We start from the raw sequence: 17,307 nt of genomic DNA, 5'->3' as shown, positions 1-17,307 counted from the left end.
TGTGGACGAGCTCTGGATACAGCTGAATATCACCTCCAAAAAATTACAGACTGAGATGTGGCCTGCTATATGTAGCACGGTAGTAGCAAAAAAATTAGGGCTTCAAAGGTGTACTGCTGCATGCAGCACAATATCATCAGTGCACAACAGACTTCTATGCTGAAATGTGGCCTACTATCTCCATCTGGAACACATTAATAGCAAAAATGATTGATCTGCTGGAAGGTTGATTTCACAGCCACACAGGATCCTACCTATCTGAACTATCTGACATAGAAGCAACCACCTAGCTAACTATCTCAAATCTCTCAGTATCCAGGAGCAGCATCAGGAGTAGCCTCTCTGTGCTGTTACACTGACAAAATGGTGCTAAAACAACATGTCCATTCTTTATATGAAGAGGGACATGTGACTTCAGCAGCAAATGACAGAAGCCTTTGTGTCTGGACATTGTGGAATGTTCCTGGGCCCTGATTGGCTTGTCAGCATCTGCACACATTAAGTTAAGAAAAAATAAATAAATAAAAAAAAAATAAGATTAACCTCCTGGATGAGTCGTCGCTGCTCTCTTGGGGTAGTTTTGGTTGGCCGGCCACTCCTGGGAAAGTTCACCACTCTTCCATGTTTTTGCCATTTGTGGATAATGGCTCTCACTGTGGTTCACTGGAGTCCCAAAGCTTTAGAAATGGCTTTATAACTTTTTCCAGACTGATAGATCTCAAGTACTTTGTTTCTCATTTTTCATGAATTTCTTTGGATCACCACTGTGAATATCGTATGAAGTGTAGTGATTGTGCTGCTTTCCATAGGTGAGGACACAGGATCACTGCTCTATAATTTCCAATACTGGAGTGGTGATAGAGGTCAGCGCAGGGGCAGATTACTGACAGCCAATGAGTGTGCAGTGGGCGGCCAGAGGGTGGTGCTGGACACTGAGGCCAGCGGTGCCAGCTTTGGCTGTGAAGTTAGATAATAAAGCACAGGGAGCTGTCAAGTTTGGTGGTGACACAGGTAAACAAAGTGTGTGCAGGGAATGAAGTAAATTCAGGAGGAATGAAAGATAGAACAAAAAAAAACAAAAAAGGGGTGTTGTTTATTACAATACAGCACAGATTAGCTTAAAAAATAATTTGGATTTCAGGGTCGGACAACCTCTTTAAACTACCTTCCTTATTTGGAGTGCATCAAGAATGAAAAAAATTGTGTTATTAAGATGCTGTACTGCAATATATCTCAGATCAATAAAATCATAGTCACACTGACTCTGCAGATCCTTCACCTTCCTATCACTTAAATCTATGTATTATTATGCAGAAACTGAGACTACTACTACCATTTTCTATTTTCTTAAGCACTGCAGTAGGACACCACACTCTGAATGAAGCCTTTCTCCCTATCTCTAATAAGCTGTGCAATCTGACCTCTTATCCCTGGGCTGTAAAAACCCTAAAATTGCCAGTGCTTTACCTGCATTATCTTTTTATAGTGCCTGTCACAGTCCCCCTTACTTGGCTGTGATGTAATAGATGCAAAGTATTTTGGAGAAGCCAGTGTGGCCTCACCTGACATCATCCACCCTCTCGCAATCTTCAGTAATGTTTGAAATCGCATCAGACATTATTTATTTTTGATTCACTTAAATCAAATCACATAATGTGAATTTTGAATTTGAATTTGCCGGTGCCTCCAAATTTCATGAAATTTGATTCAACATTATTTCACATCAGATCTATTTGATATCTCTAGTGGACACCATAAAAATGACTGGAATTTTTGTCTTTTTGTTACAATATTTGCAAGTTAAATATTGTTAGTGGCAAAACAATATTTTTTTTTCTATATTGGACTATATTTAGAGGCATTCCTCTAAATCAGGGGAAGGAAGCCTCAGGCCTGAGGACCATATACCTGTGCAGACTCCCGGGGACCGCAGTGTCAGCCCTTTAATATCATCTTATTCTGCTAGCACGCACAAGCAGCGTTCACTACTGAACATTGCGGCGCATGCAATGAAAGATTACTCCCTCACACTGCCCAATGCCAGCGTCAGAATGTCCTCTGTGGATGGAGTTAGTACACGATGAGCTCCCATCCCACAGTAGGAGACAACAGAGGTGGCATCTACTGTGATGTCTATACTGCCACCCCATGTCTCATGTGATTTCTATATCGCAGCCCCAAAGTGTCTCCTGTGATGTCCACATTTCTCCTGTGATGTCTAAGCCACCCACAGCTCCATGTGTCCTGTGATGTCTATACTTCCATCCCCATGTCTCTTGTGATGTTTATACAGCAGCCCCATTACTCCTATGATGTCTATGCCGCATCCACGTGTCTCCTGTTATGTCTATACTGCAGCACAAAAGTGTCTCCTGTGATGTCTAACTCGCATCCATATTTCTCCTGTGATGTCTAAGCCACCCACAGCTCCATGTCTCCTGTGATGTCTATACCTACATCTCCATGTCTCCTGTGATGCCTATGCCCCAACTCTATGTCTCCTGTGATGTCTATGTCCCAGCCCTATTTCTGCTGTGATATCTATGTCCCAGCCCCATGTCTCCTGTGATGTCTATGTCCCAGCCCTATTTCTGCTGTGATATCTATGCCCCAGCCCCATGTCTCCTGTGATGTCTATGCCCCAGCCCCATGTCTCCTGTGATGTATATACAGCAGTCTTGGTGTCTCCTATGTGATGTTAACTGCCACACTCCCACTGCTTGATTTCTATAAATGTAACATGAGTAATGATGAATTTCCCCCTCTGAGGAGACCTGCAGGGTAATATACAACTGTCTTCAGTATGACTTAATGCTGCGAGTTCTTTACAAAATGTACCATCACAAAGAGTTGGCTGTACTTCAGATCAGCGCAAAGTAGAACATCATCCATAACCCCTAACATCACAGCCACACCAAAGAGAAGCGGTTTCAGCCATCACATTTGTGGTAATTTAATTAAATATTTGGCCAAATGTATCTGGGTAATTTTCAAGTTGATAATTTTGTATGATCCCAAATGATGGTATAAATATCGAAATACCCCTTGGCAGAAAAGACGTTCCCCACACCTGCTCTATATCATTAAACATACTGTAGTGTTAAACATAAAGCTCTGTATAAAATGCCTCATTTTATGCATAGAACATGGCCTTTTTTTCGGATGATTAAGCAGAAACATACTCAATAACACTGATGACACTCTGTCTTAGTCTTAGGATTATCATATTAATAAAAAAAAATTTTTTTTATATTTAAGTGTCCTTTTTATTTGAGAGAATTGTAATTGGTAAAAAAATGTAGTATATTCAAACACCATGTGATGCTTTTCCATTTGCTATAGTTTTGTGTTCACATGACAAAAAATGTAAATACGATGCATGGCTTAATAATTGTTTGGGACATAGACCTTCGAAAAACATCTTCAGCTCAGCATTCCTATAAAATTAAAACAAAAGGAAACTTTCAGCATCATATTTTTGACAAAACTTTGCCATTTCTATTGATGATATTTTTTCACAGATTATATGACATATATCTAAGTAGTTACACAAATTTGACAGAATGTAACTGCTATATATTAAGTCATTCAACGTATTCATAGCCTTTAAATATACAGTGGTGTGAAAAAGTGTTTGCCCCCTAACTGATTTCTTATTCTTTTGCATGTTTGTCACATTAAATGTTCCAGATCACAAAACAAATGTAAATGTAAGACAAAGATAAAACCCCCGGAATGCCCCCCGGAAGAAGCGGAGGTGAAACGCGCATCAGGGTGAGGGAAAGCTGTCTACCGCACGCCACTCTACCTGTGATTGCCCCTCTTTAATATGTAATACGATTGTAGGCACTTCTTTATATATTGATGGATTAATAAGTGTTGTTGTCATGGCCATGTGGGTTTTGATGATTATGGAAGTATTAGGCACAGATTAATACTGGTTTCTTACATCCACCTCTAGTCCTCTTTGGATATTTAATGATATTTTGGTTACATAGTTTTTTGGGGTGGCATTATGCAGACTGTTTACATTGCCCAGATTTACTCCCTTGCCAATTATTAGGTACACCCTGGTCTGATATAATCTGTGCCACTAGATTATACTATTTGTGGGAAATTATTGATATTATCCGTATTTAGGTATGTTGTCTAGCGTTCCCTATCACAATGGTATTCTGCTTTTTAATGGTTATTTTTATTGATGTGGTTTAATAAAATTTATTGATTTTATATTGGATGGATCGCCTTATTACACCTGGTGCAGATTACAACTGAGTGTGTTGAAAATATCAAACCAGAATGTCTATTGCCAAGCATTGGTTAACAAATGGTCCTTCCTCAGTAGAGGAAGTGTTTCAGGTCTTGAACACTACCATTTTAATGAAAAAAAAGGGTCTATATTAAGAGGGGAGCAATCACCAAGTTTGGAAAGCAATAAGGTGACTGGATTAGATGCCCAGCTGTAGTTTCGGAGGCGCTGGCAAAAGATGTTGTCTTCAATCTGTTGGTATTATGAGAAGTTTCTAATTCCTGTTGTAGCTGGGAATATGCAACTAGGGACACCTTATCCTAAGGTTTTAGGCTTTCTTAATTTTGTTTGGTTATTTCTCATTACACACCAAAAAGGGAAATGGGGGGAGTTGGTAAGCAAGAAGAATGTTTTTTGGAGGAGGGGGGAGAATTTGGTCTGAAACATGAATGAATATTAGTTTATTTGATTGCTACTCATTTACTTGGATTGTATAAGGCTCTGAACATTGCAAACTGTTCTGCTGTAAATTATAACATTGGTTTCAATAAAAGTTTCTTGATTAAAAAAAAAACGTAAACATTAAAAACAAATCTAAATAAAACAACCAATATAAAAAAATAAATCCTTCCACATTTCAGGTAATGCAAGTAGCAAAATCTGAAAAAATAAATAAAAAAAAATTGGACGTGTAATTATCTGAATAAAAAAAAATAAAAATATTTATCCCCTACAAGTGGATGCCAAATCGGAAGAAAGAACCAAAATGGCAGAATAACTGTTTATTTCTGTCAGGTCATCTCCCAAGAAATGGAATAAAAAGAGATTAAAAGTTATATAGACCCTAAAGTGGTATCAATGAAACAGCCCGATGCACAAAACTCAATCACTTTTACAAAAAAAAAGTTATGGCTTACAGAATAAGGTCACTAAAATCAAATTTCTTTCTTCTTTTGCATTTTATTTAAAGTAGCAAAGCAAAAATATCTATCTAGCTATCATCACAACCTTACTGACTCATAGTACGAAGTTACCAGGTCACTTTTTAATGCTAAATGAACATGAAAGCAAAATCATAAAAAGGTGGAATTGCTGTTCTTTTCTTCTACTTCCACCCTCCTAGGTCGTTTTTCTCACTTTCATTTTATTATATGGCAATATGAATGGTGTCAATCAAAACTACAACTCATCTAGCAGTCGACAACCCCTTTAAGGGGTAAAACACTAAAATACAAATTTATGCAGTAACAGGGGAATAAAACGTTCTAATAATTCAATTAGACAGTCTTAAAATTCATACTGGATCATAAATGTTGGCATCTTTATACTGTCTACTCTAACTTTACATCATCCATTAGTTGGCTTAGTTTAGGACTGAAATCTGGGCAAAAATTTCAACCACAAATAAAACACATCAAAATAGTTCTAAGGGTAGGTGCACACGACTGTTTTCTTTCCATCTGAAAAAGCAGTGTGATTATTCTGATCAGACTCTGATGAGAGTTTGATCACAGTGGCATCAGTTTTACTCGGAGGTGGAGAGAAAGAAAAATGTTTGTCCACCCTCCCCATTCTGACAGTCCGTGAAACTCAGACCGTAACTCAAATGTCATCCGAGTGCCATTCATTGTTTTTCATGGACCCATAGACTTGCATTGCTGATTTTGGTGTGACATTGGGATCAAAGTCTGACATTTGCACAGCCCCATAGAAGGTCATGGGTATAAGTGCTAGCCTTGAAGACCACAGATAGCACTCGTTGATATAATCGTTTGTGTGCACAAGCCCCATTATATATTAATCGCACTGAATTGCAAAATTGCAGGAATAACAGGAAAAAGGTGACAGTATTGTAGCAGATCATTTTAGATTATCTACATCACAAGCTCTATAAATTAGTGCCTGTAAAGTGAATCACATGTCAAAACATGCACAAGGCACTAAGCGATATACTATATGATCAGCCAGTGATAACTATAAATTATATCAGTCTTAAATGGTTATCCCCTATTTGTTTCAAAATAAGAGTTCTGGAACCCTGAGAACCTAGATCTGCAGCCCTGTCTTGAATGGAGCAAAGGTACTCAAGCTCAACTACATTCATCGTTTATGGGAATGCAGGAGAAAGCCAAGCACTGTACTTGCTTACAGTTAGGTCCATATATATTTGGAGAGAGACAACATTCTTCTAATTTTGGTTCTAGACATTACCACAATTAATTTTAAACAAAACAATTCAGATGCAGTTGAAGTTCAGACTTTCAGCTTTCATTTGAGGGTATCCACATTAAAATTGGATGAAGGGTTTAGGAGTTTCAGCTCCTTAACATGTGCCACCCTGTTTTTAAAGGGACCAAAAGTAAATGGACAGATTAAATAATTGTAAATAAAATGTTCATTTCTAGTACTTGGTTGAAAACCCTTTGTTGACAATGACTGCCTGAAGTCTTGAACTCATGGACATCACCAGACGCTGTGTTTCCTCCTTTTTGATGCTCTGCCAGGCCTTCACTGCGGTGGTTTTCAGTTGCTGTTTGTTTGTGGGCCTTTCTGTCTGAAGTTTAGTCTTTAACAAGTGAAATGCATGCTCAATTGGGTTGAGATCAGGTGACTGACTTGGCCATTCAAGAATATTCCACTTCTTTGCTTTATTAAACTCCTGGGTTGCTTTGGCTTTATGTTTTGGGTCATTGTCCATCTGTAGTATGAAATGACGACCAATCAGTTTGGCTGCATTTGGCTGGATCTGAGCACACAGTATGGCTCTGAATACATCAGAATTCATTCGGCTGCTTCTGTCCTGTGTCACATCATCAATAAACACTAGTGACCCAGTGCCTCTGGCAGCCATGCATGCCCAAGCTATCACACTGCCTCCGCCGTGTTTTACAGATGATGTGGTATGCTTTGGATCATGAGCTGTACCACGCCTTCGCCATACTTTTCTCTTTCCATCATTCTGGTAGAGGTTGATCTTGGTTTCATCTGTCCAAAGAATGTTCTTCCAGAACTGTGCTGGCTTTTTTAGATGTTTTTTAGCAAAGTCCAGTCTAGCCTTTTTATTCTAGATGCTTATGAGTGGCTTGCACCGTGCAGTGAACCCTCTGTATTTACTTTCATGCAGTCTTCTCTTTATGGTAGATTTGGATATTGATACGCCTACCTCCTGGAGGGTGTTGTTCACTTGGTTGGCTGTTGTGAAGGGGTTTCTCTTCACCATGGAGATTATTCTGCGATCATCCACCACTGTTGTCTTCCGTGGGTGCCCAGGTCTTTTTGCATTGATGAGTTCACCAGTGCTTTCTTTCTTTCTCAGGATGTACCAAACTGTAGATTTTGCCACTCCTCATATTGTAGCAATTTCTCGGATGGTTTTTTTCTGTTTTTGCAGCTTAAGGATGGCTTGTTTCACCTGCATGGAGAGCTCCTTTGACCGCATGTTTATTTCACAGCAAAACCTTCCAAATGCAAGCACCACACCACAAATCAACTCCAGGCCTTTTATCTGCTTAATTGAGAATGACATAACAAAGGGATTGCCCACACCTGTCCATGAAATAGCCTTGGAGTCAATTGTCCAATTACTTTTGGTCCCTTTAAAAACAGGGTGGCACATGTTAAGGAGCTGAAACTCCTAAACCCTTCATCCAATTTTAATGTGGATACCCACAAATGAAAGCTGAAAGTCTGAACTTCAACTGCATCTGAATTGTTTTGTTTAAAATTCATTGTGGTAATGTCTAGAACCAAAATTAGAAAAATAATGTCTCTGTGCAAATATATATGGACCTAACTGTATATACAGCAGGTCCATTTACAATGAATGGAGCAGAGACTAAGCAGATGCTCCTCCGATTCATTCAAGACAGAGCGGCAGAGCAGTGAGATTGCTGAAGGCCCCAGTAATCGGACCTCCAGCCATCAGCAAGTTTCCACCTATACTATGGAAAGGGGAGACTTGTGATTTTCAGAATAAACCGTTAACACATTGTATACATTAAAAAAATACTAATAGAAAATATATATAAATATATAAACCTTTGGTTGGCATTCTCCTTCAGATGCAAGCAGTAGGACAGTTTTACTGCAAATTAAACAAGAAAATGGTGTTAATATTTAATTCACTGTGTAAAATGCTGCAATTGTTTATCTGTGTGAATATACATTATGTAGCATCGGCGTCTCTGCCTCCTGCCCGGCAAAGACGCCGTCCCCCTTACCGCCGCGGTCCTGCTCCGGCATCTTCTGGCCTGCTTGCAGCTGCTGCTGGTGCACGCAGCTTCCCCAGCTCTGTGCTTAGGGCGCGCGCGCGCTCCCTCCCTCTTAAAGGGGCCACGCGCGCCGTCCTAAAAAGTCCCCGGCCAATGGCCGGAGGACTTCCCCTATTAAAGGCACCTCCTCCAATATGGAGGTGCCCGTGCAAGGTTGTAGCTTTGTGTGTGATACTCTGCTTCAGCCCTCAGGTCCCGCTGCTAGCCTGACTACAAGTCCAGCCCACCAGCCAGACTACAAGTCCAGCCTGCCAGCCAGACTACAAGTCCAGCCCACCAGCCTGACTACAAGTCCAGTCCGCCAGCCTGACTACTAGTCCAGTCCGCCTGCTTGTCTACTCTCCAGCCCAAGAGTCTGTCTACAGTCCAGTCCACCAGTCTGTCTATGGGCTCTGTCCGCCTGCTTACCTGGAAGCACCTGCCTGTTACCTGCCGTGCCTACTAGCCAGCCTACCTGGAGGCTCCTGCCTGTTACCTGCCGTGCCTACCAGCCAGCCTACCTGGAGGCTCCTGTCTGTTACCTGCCGTGCCTGCCAGCTCGCTTACCTAGAAGCACCTGCCTGTTACCTGCCGTGCCTACTAGCCAGCCTACCGGGAGGCTCCTGCCTGTTACCTGCCGTGCCTGCCAGCCCGCTTACCTAGAAGCACCTGCCCGTTACCAGCCGTGCCCACCAGCCCGCCTACCTGGAGGCTCCTGCTTGGAACCTGCCGTGCCTGCCAGTCCGTCTGCCCGGATTACCAGTCAGCCTACCTCCCGTGCCCATCTGCTGTACAGGTCAGTCCCTACCTTCTGACCCGTGGGAGTCACCTGCTCTCATACAAGGTCGGTCCCCAGAGTAGCACCTGGTCCCTCTGCTCGGTCCTTCCCTGGTCACGGAGTCAATTGAGCCGCCGTACGGCCTTGGTCGGTCCGAGTTGATACCTAGTTACGCCCCTCTGGTCCCTCCTTGCACCGCAGCACAGAGGTTCCACCACCCGGATGCGTAACACAGAGTATGGAGACTGCTGTCTTGACTTATTTGGACACTGCATACATTATTAATATGAACATGGCTTGAAACTATTTTGAAAACTTTTCAGTCAATGATTGGAAGCGCTCATTGTTTCCCAATTGCTAGGGGGGATGGGTGCAATTGTTCTTGAACAGTTCAGGTCAGGAGCTCCATCCTGCTATAACAAACGAATGGTCTGCAAGGGTTGTTCTGAGCCTACACTCAGATACATATAGAGAAAACAGGGCCTTTGAACAAGCACAAGACTGTGAAAACTGTGATTAGAAAATGTGCTCTGGAATTTTCAATAGCTAGGGCCCAGTGGACTGATTATTCAGGACTGATAACAGCAACTCAGGATCTGCGAGGGAGGGAGGGAGCAGGTGAGAATATGACTGCTCTTTAAAAATCAATAGGCTGGAGAAAGCTGACTGGGATCTTAGAAGATAGCTCAGCTCTGGTGGCTCATCTTCTTGGAAACCAACTGTACACTATGTAAGATAAAAGCTATCACAGCAGGAGAATGATATTAGATTGAAAAAGCAAGTAAATCAAAAACTTGCTTATTTTCCTGCTGTCTAACTAAATAAAGCAATATAATAATATAACACCTCTTTAAATATATCAGAGCCATCTTCTCTAATGAGCGTTAGGACGTATTCATACATGCATATCAAAATATATATCAAATAAGAATGCTCAATACAGATTTTTTTTTACAATTCGCTCAATTTGTGACTTTATTTGAATTTATCGTATATACAGTGGGGAAAATAAGTATTTTATACACTGTTGATTTTGCAAGTTTCCCACCAACAAAGAATGGAGACGTCTGTAATTTTATCGCTGGTACTCTTCACCTGTGAGAGACAGAATCTTAAAAAAAAATCCAGAAAATCATATTGTATGATTTTTACATAATGAAATTGCATTTTATTGCATGAAATTCTGGCTCTCACAGACCTGTTAGTTTTCTTTAAGAAGCCCTACTACATTGAACTCATTACCTGCATTAATTGCACCTGTTTGAACTCGTTAACCGTATAAAAAACACCTGTCCGCACACTCAATCAATCACATGCCAACTTCTCCACCATCGCTAAGACAAAGGAACTGTTTAAGGACAGCAGGGAAAATTGTAGACCTGCAAAAAGCTTGGGATGGGCTACAGGACAATAGGCAAGCAGCATGGTGAGAAGAACAACTGTTAGCACAATTATTAGAAAATGGAAAAAACACAAGATGACTGTCAATCTTCCTCGGTCTGGGGTTCCATGCAAGATCTCGCTTCATGGGGTAAGGATGATTCTGAGAAAGGTAATGAATCAACCCAGAACTACACTGGAGGACCAGGTCAATGACATGAAGCGAACTGGGATAACAGTCTCAAACATTACTGTTAGTAACATGCTTCGGGGGTGCTTTTCAGCATAGGGGATAGGACGACTGCACCGTATTGAAGGGAGGATGGATGTATTGCTAGATTTTGGCCAACAACGTCCTATCCTCACTAAGAGTATTGAAGCTGGGTTGTGGCTGGGTCTTCCAGCATGATGATAACACGAAACACACAACCAGGACAACTAAGGAGTGGTTCCTTAAGAAGCATTTCAAGGTCCTGGACTGGACTAGCCAGTCTCCAGACCTGAACCCAAAAGAAAATTTTTGGAGGGAGCATTGCCCAGCGTCAGCCCCGAAACCTGAAAGATCTGGAGAAGATCCGTATGGAATAGTGGGCCAAAATCCCTGTTACAGTGTGTACAAACTTGGTCAAGAACTACAGGAAACGTCTGACCTCTGTAATTGGAAACAAAGGTTTCTGTACTAAATAATAAGTTCTGTTTTTCTATTGTATCAACTACTTATTTCATGCAATAAAATGCAAATTAATTATGTAAAAATCATACAATGTGATTTTCTGGATTTTAGTTTTAGATTCTGTCTCTCACAGTTGATGTGTACCTACGATAAAAATTACAGACTTTTCCATTCTTTGTAGGTGGGAAAACTTGCAAAATCAGCAGTATATCAAATACTTATTTTTCCCACTGTATATATATTAGAAACATGGGAGCATGCTTGGATATAGTGCTATCCGAGCATGCTCGGGTGTTATCCGAATAGCTCCAGCGTGCTCGAATAATATATCTCTAATATATATGATATAAAATATATATATATATTATTAATTTATTTTTTCGTAAAACATTAAGAAAAAGTTGAAGTTCCCATCATGCTTACATAACGTCAGTCCCTATGTTATAACTGCAGTGCATAGACTGAATTCAGGCCACAAAGAATACATCAAACAAAGCACAATTCTTATGCTATAGATTTGTATGTGTTGTATGTAATCTGTTCTGCACTATGTCTATTTATCAGTACTAAAGTATCAGATACTCACATCTGGTACCAGCAGCGATGCTGACGCTAGGTGTCCCTGGATTTGCATGACATTTGTGAAAACTTGGAAAGCAAAAGATATAGGTGTATAGGGAACCTGTCACCAGCAATACTCGAGTAGTGATGGGCGAACCCCTGACTGTTCGGGTCTGGCGGGTTTAGCCGAACACCGAACAGTTTATTAAAAGTTCAGGTTCTGGTACCAGAACAGTACTGAACCCGAACACAGACCCAATTCACATGAATGGGGGCCTGAACATCGGGTGTTTGCCAAGCTGTCATATGCATGACAGTGCGGCAAACACTGCCTCAGATTGGTGGTAAGATTAATACCATTAGTCAGAGCGCTGCGGTTCCCATGTTGTCGGATGACAGTGTGAGCCCGGAGCTGTGACAGGAGGTAAAAATTTTACCTCCAGTCACAGGCGTCAGCAGATGGCACTACTACACCCATCAGCCGAAGCCTGCTGTTTCAGACAACAGAGAGAGCAGGCGCGACTGATGGGAGTTTTCATCTGCCAGCGCCTGTTATATAAATAAATAAATCTATTAGATACGGCAATTATGGCGCTTTGCCCCGCTCTCCCCATTGCCCTGTGGTGGTGGCAAGTGTGGCAATATTTGTGGGGTTGATGTCACCTTTGTATTGTCCGGTGACATCAACCCCACGGGTTAGTAATGGACAGGCGTCTATAACAAGCCTTTCCATTACTAATCCTACAGTTATATTGTAAATAAAGACAGACACCCAGAATAAATTATTTTATTTAAAATAGAACACACACACAGTTTTACTTTTTTATTTAAAAATAACAAACAGAGTTATACTCACCTAACACCTAATCCCGATGCCCTTGTGTTAGGCGTTGGGTGTTTGCAAGATTCGAAATGGGTTCAGAACCATCAGTGGAATCTGTGGTCTCCCATTCTGGTCCAGCCAGTACTGATGCTGCTCAGCATCTTCGGCAGGTCGAACGCCTAGCTGGTCCACGAGATGTAAAAGTTGTCTCTTGGGTCTTTGATCCTAGCAACATGAAGGATAGGTTGCGGAGGGAGACAGGGCTGCTAAAGCCTAAGTCCAGGATTCTCTGTACTGAGCATGCCCGTGACATGGCGGACCGTGATTGGTGGTTTGGGAGTCAGCTGATCCGGTGACCTTGGCACCGCCTGATTGGTCGCGGGTGACGTCACCAATGGTGCGACGGTGGGCAGGGCTTAATCTTTAAAAAGCCCGCCCACAAACATAGAAGCGCGCGCTCTGATCATTGAGCTGTGATGGTGTTGTGTGGACGCTTGGTCTGTTGGGCTCCATGTGTGCTTTAGTTTCTGGCAGGCAGGTTTAGTGGAAATAGGCAGGCTTAGATGAAATAGGCAGGTAGCTTCATCTGACAGTCTGGCTCTGACAAAGGGGTCGCCTTACACCCCGTGCAGTCTGCAGACACCCTATTCCCGGTACCACCTGTAAGCCACGTGGAGAGATACTCCTCCGTCCGATAGCACGCTGGCTGGGAGCACGTATTTGCCGGCGTGAGTCACACGCATCCTAGCGCCAATTGTGTAGTCCCTGTGCTGTAACAGGACTACAGATACATTATTTATTGCACATCTCTCGTGCTGTTAACGGAGATAGTGCGAATCCCTAATCCTGTTCTGGTGTGCAGTAACACGGAGGGGATTGTTATTTAAGTTGGTTGTTTTACCTTCTCACCTGGAAGGTGTTAAGTCGCAGTCCACCAGGCTGCATCGCGGACCCTGGGTTCAGTTGCTTTCCATTATTTAATAAAGTTGTTTGCAACCGTCCCCCTAACACCTTGTCTGCTGTAAGAAAACAAAAATAAAAAACAGCAATATCCCTGACCAGTCTGAAGTTCTGTTCCACGCCATAATCCATGTCTGCGATAAATAGTTTTCAACCTGGACGGTGCCAAGAAGAGACCGTCCTGGCTGAAAACCACTGAGGAATGAGCTGCTGTCGCTGGTGCGAGCTCAGCCTCACTGACTAGCGGTGACGTCACAGAGTTCACAGCTGGTCATTGAGGCTGTGTTTGTTATTTTTAAATAAAAAAGTAAAACTGTGTGTTATATTTCAAATAAAATAATTTATTCTGGGTGTTTTTCTTTATTTAACAATTTGATTATAGGATTAGTAATGGAGAGGCTTCTTATAGACGCCTCTCCATTACTAACTCATGGGGTTGATGTCACTGGACAATACAAAGGTGACATCAACCCCACAAATATTACCCCACTTGCCACCACCACAGGGCAATGGGGAGAGTCGGGCAAAGTGCCAGAATTGGCGCATCTAATAGATGCGCCTTTTCAGGGGCAGCTGCGGGCTGCTATTTTTAGGCTGGTGTGGCGCCTCTGCGGGTTCAGTCGCCACAGAGGTACTGCATCTCACCCAGAGGTGTGTTACCCAACTCTCAAGTAAGGAGGGAGTACTACCCGGGACCCACACACCCGCATCCAACACACTCCACCACAGTAGGGAAGGGCGAGATTGCTCCTAAGGGAGAGCACAGTCCCTGGTCCATAGCTGGAGGGTGGAACCATGTAGTGGGTGTGGGTGGAGGAAGCAGTTCCAGGGAGCACCGTCAGGGTAGTAGTATAAAAGAGAGGGTGGAAGGTCCTAGAGAGGAGAAAGTTTAGAGTCTACAGATGGGAGCAGGAGCTCTGGAAGAGCTCTGCTCAGGAGGAGTAGAGAGAGGAGAGCGGGCCTGGTAAAAGAGGCCTAGGAGAGAGAGGACAGGAGCAGAGGAAAGGCTCCAGAATCAGAGGGGATCCCAGGGGCACGGTGAGTGCAGGAAGCCACCCGTGCGCCCGAATCTACACGGACGTGGAGGGATCAGGCCGCAGAGGGGACCGGCCCCTAAGCTAGTGGAGAATAATCAGGCTCAGCTAGATAATCGGAGGCTGCTGTATTTGCAAGGTGCAGTAGCCAACCACCGCGATTATATCGCCGAAAAGGTGGCCGCATAGGGTCCAGGGGACTGAACGTCACCCGACAAGACCCGAGGCTACCAGCTTGGGACACTGATCGTGAGGCGCAGGGCAGGAGGGTGAGAGCCAACGCAGGGAAGACGACCGTGAAAGGAACATAGAACAGGGTCCCGTTTAAGTACTCCTGAGAGACTTGAGAGTTGCTGAACCCCTTCCCTGGTGAACACAAGACACATTGGCCCTGGTAACCTGGAGTCTTGAACAACTGTGAGTAAACCTTGAAGACTGTACCCCACTGTGCCCTGGAATTATTGCTGGCCCATCACCAGCCCTGCACTACACAGCACCAGCAACACCTACCTCATAAAATCATCATACACTGCCCTGGAGCTAAGCTCTGCCTGTGGACAGCTGAACCAACCCTGCTGCGTCACCATCAGCTCCAGAGGATCTGCACCGCAGCGGTGGCCCCATATAGCCGCATACCACAGGTGGCGTCATGAACATTATCTCTATAAAAACTTTATTCCCCTTTTACTTTTCCCCTTTAATTGACCGGCCTGGGTCACGGACTGGGTCACCGCCAACGTGACATCCCCAGCACCGACCGGCCCGGCTACCGAGTACCCCACGGCCCAGGGGGCGAGTCACTGGGGGGGCTAATATCCATGGCCTCTTACCAGCCTGAGAATACCAGCCCCCAGCTGTCTGCTTTAGCTTGGCTGGTTGCTAAAAATGGGGAGACCCCACACCATTTTTTGAAATTATTGCTTTAAATAAAAAAACAGCGTGGTGAACCCTCTATACTTGATAACCAGCCTTGGTACAGTTGACAGCTGAGGGTTGCAGCCAGCAGCTGTCAGTTTTGCCTGGCTCGATATCAAAAATACTGGGGAACCACGCAATTTTTTAAATGTATTTAGTTATTTACTTATAGTGCAGGCGCCGGCAGGTGAATACTCCCATCAGCTGTGCCTGCTCTCGCTGTTATCTGCGAAAGAAGGCGTAGGCTGAAGCGTGTAGTAGTGTCATCTGCCGACGCCTGTGACGGTAGGTAAACTTTTTACCTCCGGTCACAGCTGCGGGCTCATACTGTAATCTGACAGCGTGGGAACTGCAGCTCTCTGATCGGCGGTAATGAGGCAGCATTTGCTGAGCTGTCATGCACATGACAGTGTGGCAAATACTCAATGTTAAGGCCCTTATTCCCATGCTGTCATCCAGTGGTATTAATCTTACCACCGATCAGATCCACCGGCGTTGACAGCGCGAGGAACACCTGATGTTCAGTGTTTGGGGTGCAGAACCTGAACAGTAACACGGACTTCCTGGTACAAGACGTGTTTGGTACGGACCCCGAACTTTACTGTTCGGGTTCGCCCATCTCTACTCTTAAGCAAGCAGATGTAGTTCAGGATAGGCCATTCTATAGCATTTTGAAAGTTACCTAGTGGGTTACAGTCCCACGATGAATATTTGGAACGTTTTTAAGTTATGGCTTTCAGAATATGGTCAGTAAAATCAAATTTATTCTAAACTAGTAAAGCAAAAAATAAATATGTATGTATAAAGTATCATCACAACCTTACTAACTCATAGATCAAAGTTACCAGGTCGCTTTTTACTGCTAAATGATCATGAAAGCAAAACCATGAAAAAAAGGTGGAATTGCTGTTCTTATCTTCCAATTCCACTCTATTCGAAATTTTTTCTCACTTAAAGTTTATTATACAGTAATATGAATGGTGTCAATCAAAACTACAACTTATCCCTCAAAAAACAAGCCCTTACCAACTACAATATTTTGAGATCAGGGGTCAGTTTGGCTGTGATCTCTCCATCATTGAGTCGGCATTGAATTACATAAAGAGACAGAAGGATTTGATCAAGCCATCTTCCATGATATTTAATACAACATTCCAGGTGCTTAGATGCGGCTTTGAAGGAAAAGGGTGGTTACATCACAACATATATTGTTTTGATTTATATTTCTCTTTTGTTCAGTCACGTTACCAATTGTAAATTGGTAAAAAAGAAACTATTAACACTTGTATGTTTTAAAGTATTTTTTCCACACCTGACTAAAACTACAGTATATGTCCAGAAGAATTAAAATGTATTGTACTTGGAAGAGGGGGAGGAAAAAACAAAAGCAAAAAAATAAAATTGCTCAATCTCTAAAAAAGTTGTCCAATACCTGGGCAACTCCCTGTCATAATCCATGCTTAGCCCCAAAAAATAAAAAAGCCTATACACACCGTTCCAGCGGTGTCAGCATTTGTGGTCCCGGGGCTCCCGTGCGGTTGTTGTGACACGTGTTGTGAAGAGTAAGTCCGGGATGCAGCTGATCTCTGACTTCCTCTTCATTTTCAATTTGTCCGAAAACAGGGACAGTGACGCCGGCGCTGATTGGGCAACAGGCTGACGTGTCACAACAACCGCACAGGAG

The 17,307-nt window shown here is 43.0% G+C and overlaps 1 protein-coding gene across 1 annotated transcript in view; it reads right to left on the bottom strand.

The window, feature by feature from the left end:
- Positions 1-3,241: 3,241 nt before the first annotated feature.
- LOC141165622 (double-headed protease inhibitor, submandibular gland-like) overlaps positions 3,242-17,307 on the bottom strand; it is a 39,043-nt gene continuing 24,977 nt past the window's right edge. Inside the window, exons 7-8 of the mRNA XM_073651356.1 lie at positions 8,288-8,333; positions 3,242-3,437 (exon numbers count right to left, since the gene is read on the bottom strand). Of these exons, the coding sequence (XP_073507457.1) occupies positions 8,331-8,333 (3 nt within the window). The 3' untranslated portion in view covers positions 3,242-3,437; positions 8,288-8,330. The remainder of the gene's footprint in view (positions 3,438-8,287; positions 8,334-17,307) is intronic.

This window comes from Phyllobates terribilis, unplaced genomic scaffold (assembly GCF_046119375.1).
Source record: "Phyllobates terribilis strain yellow unplaced genomic scaffold, ASM4611937v1 Scaffold_11__3_contigs__length_659146591, whole genome shotgun sequence".
In the NCBI taxonomy this organism is placed as follows: Eukaryota; Metazoa; Chordata; class Amphibia; order Anura; family Dendrobatidae; genus Phyllobates; species Phyllobates terribilis.
The sequence above is the reverse complement of the archived record's forward strand: the minus strand, read 5'-3'. Positions and strand labels throughout refer to the sequence as shown.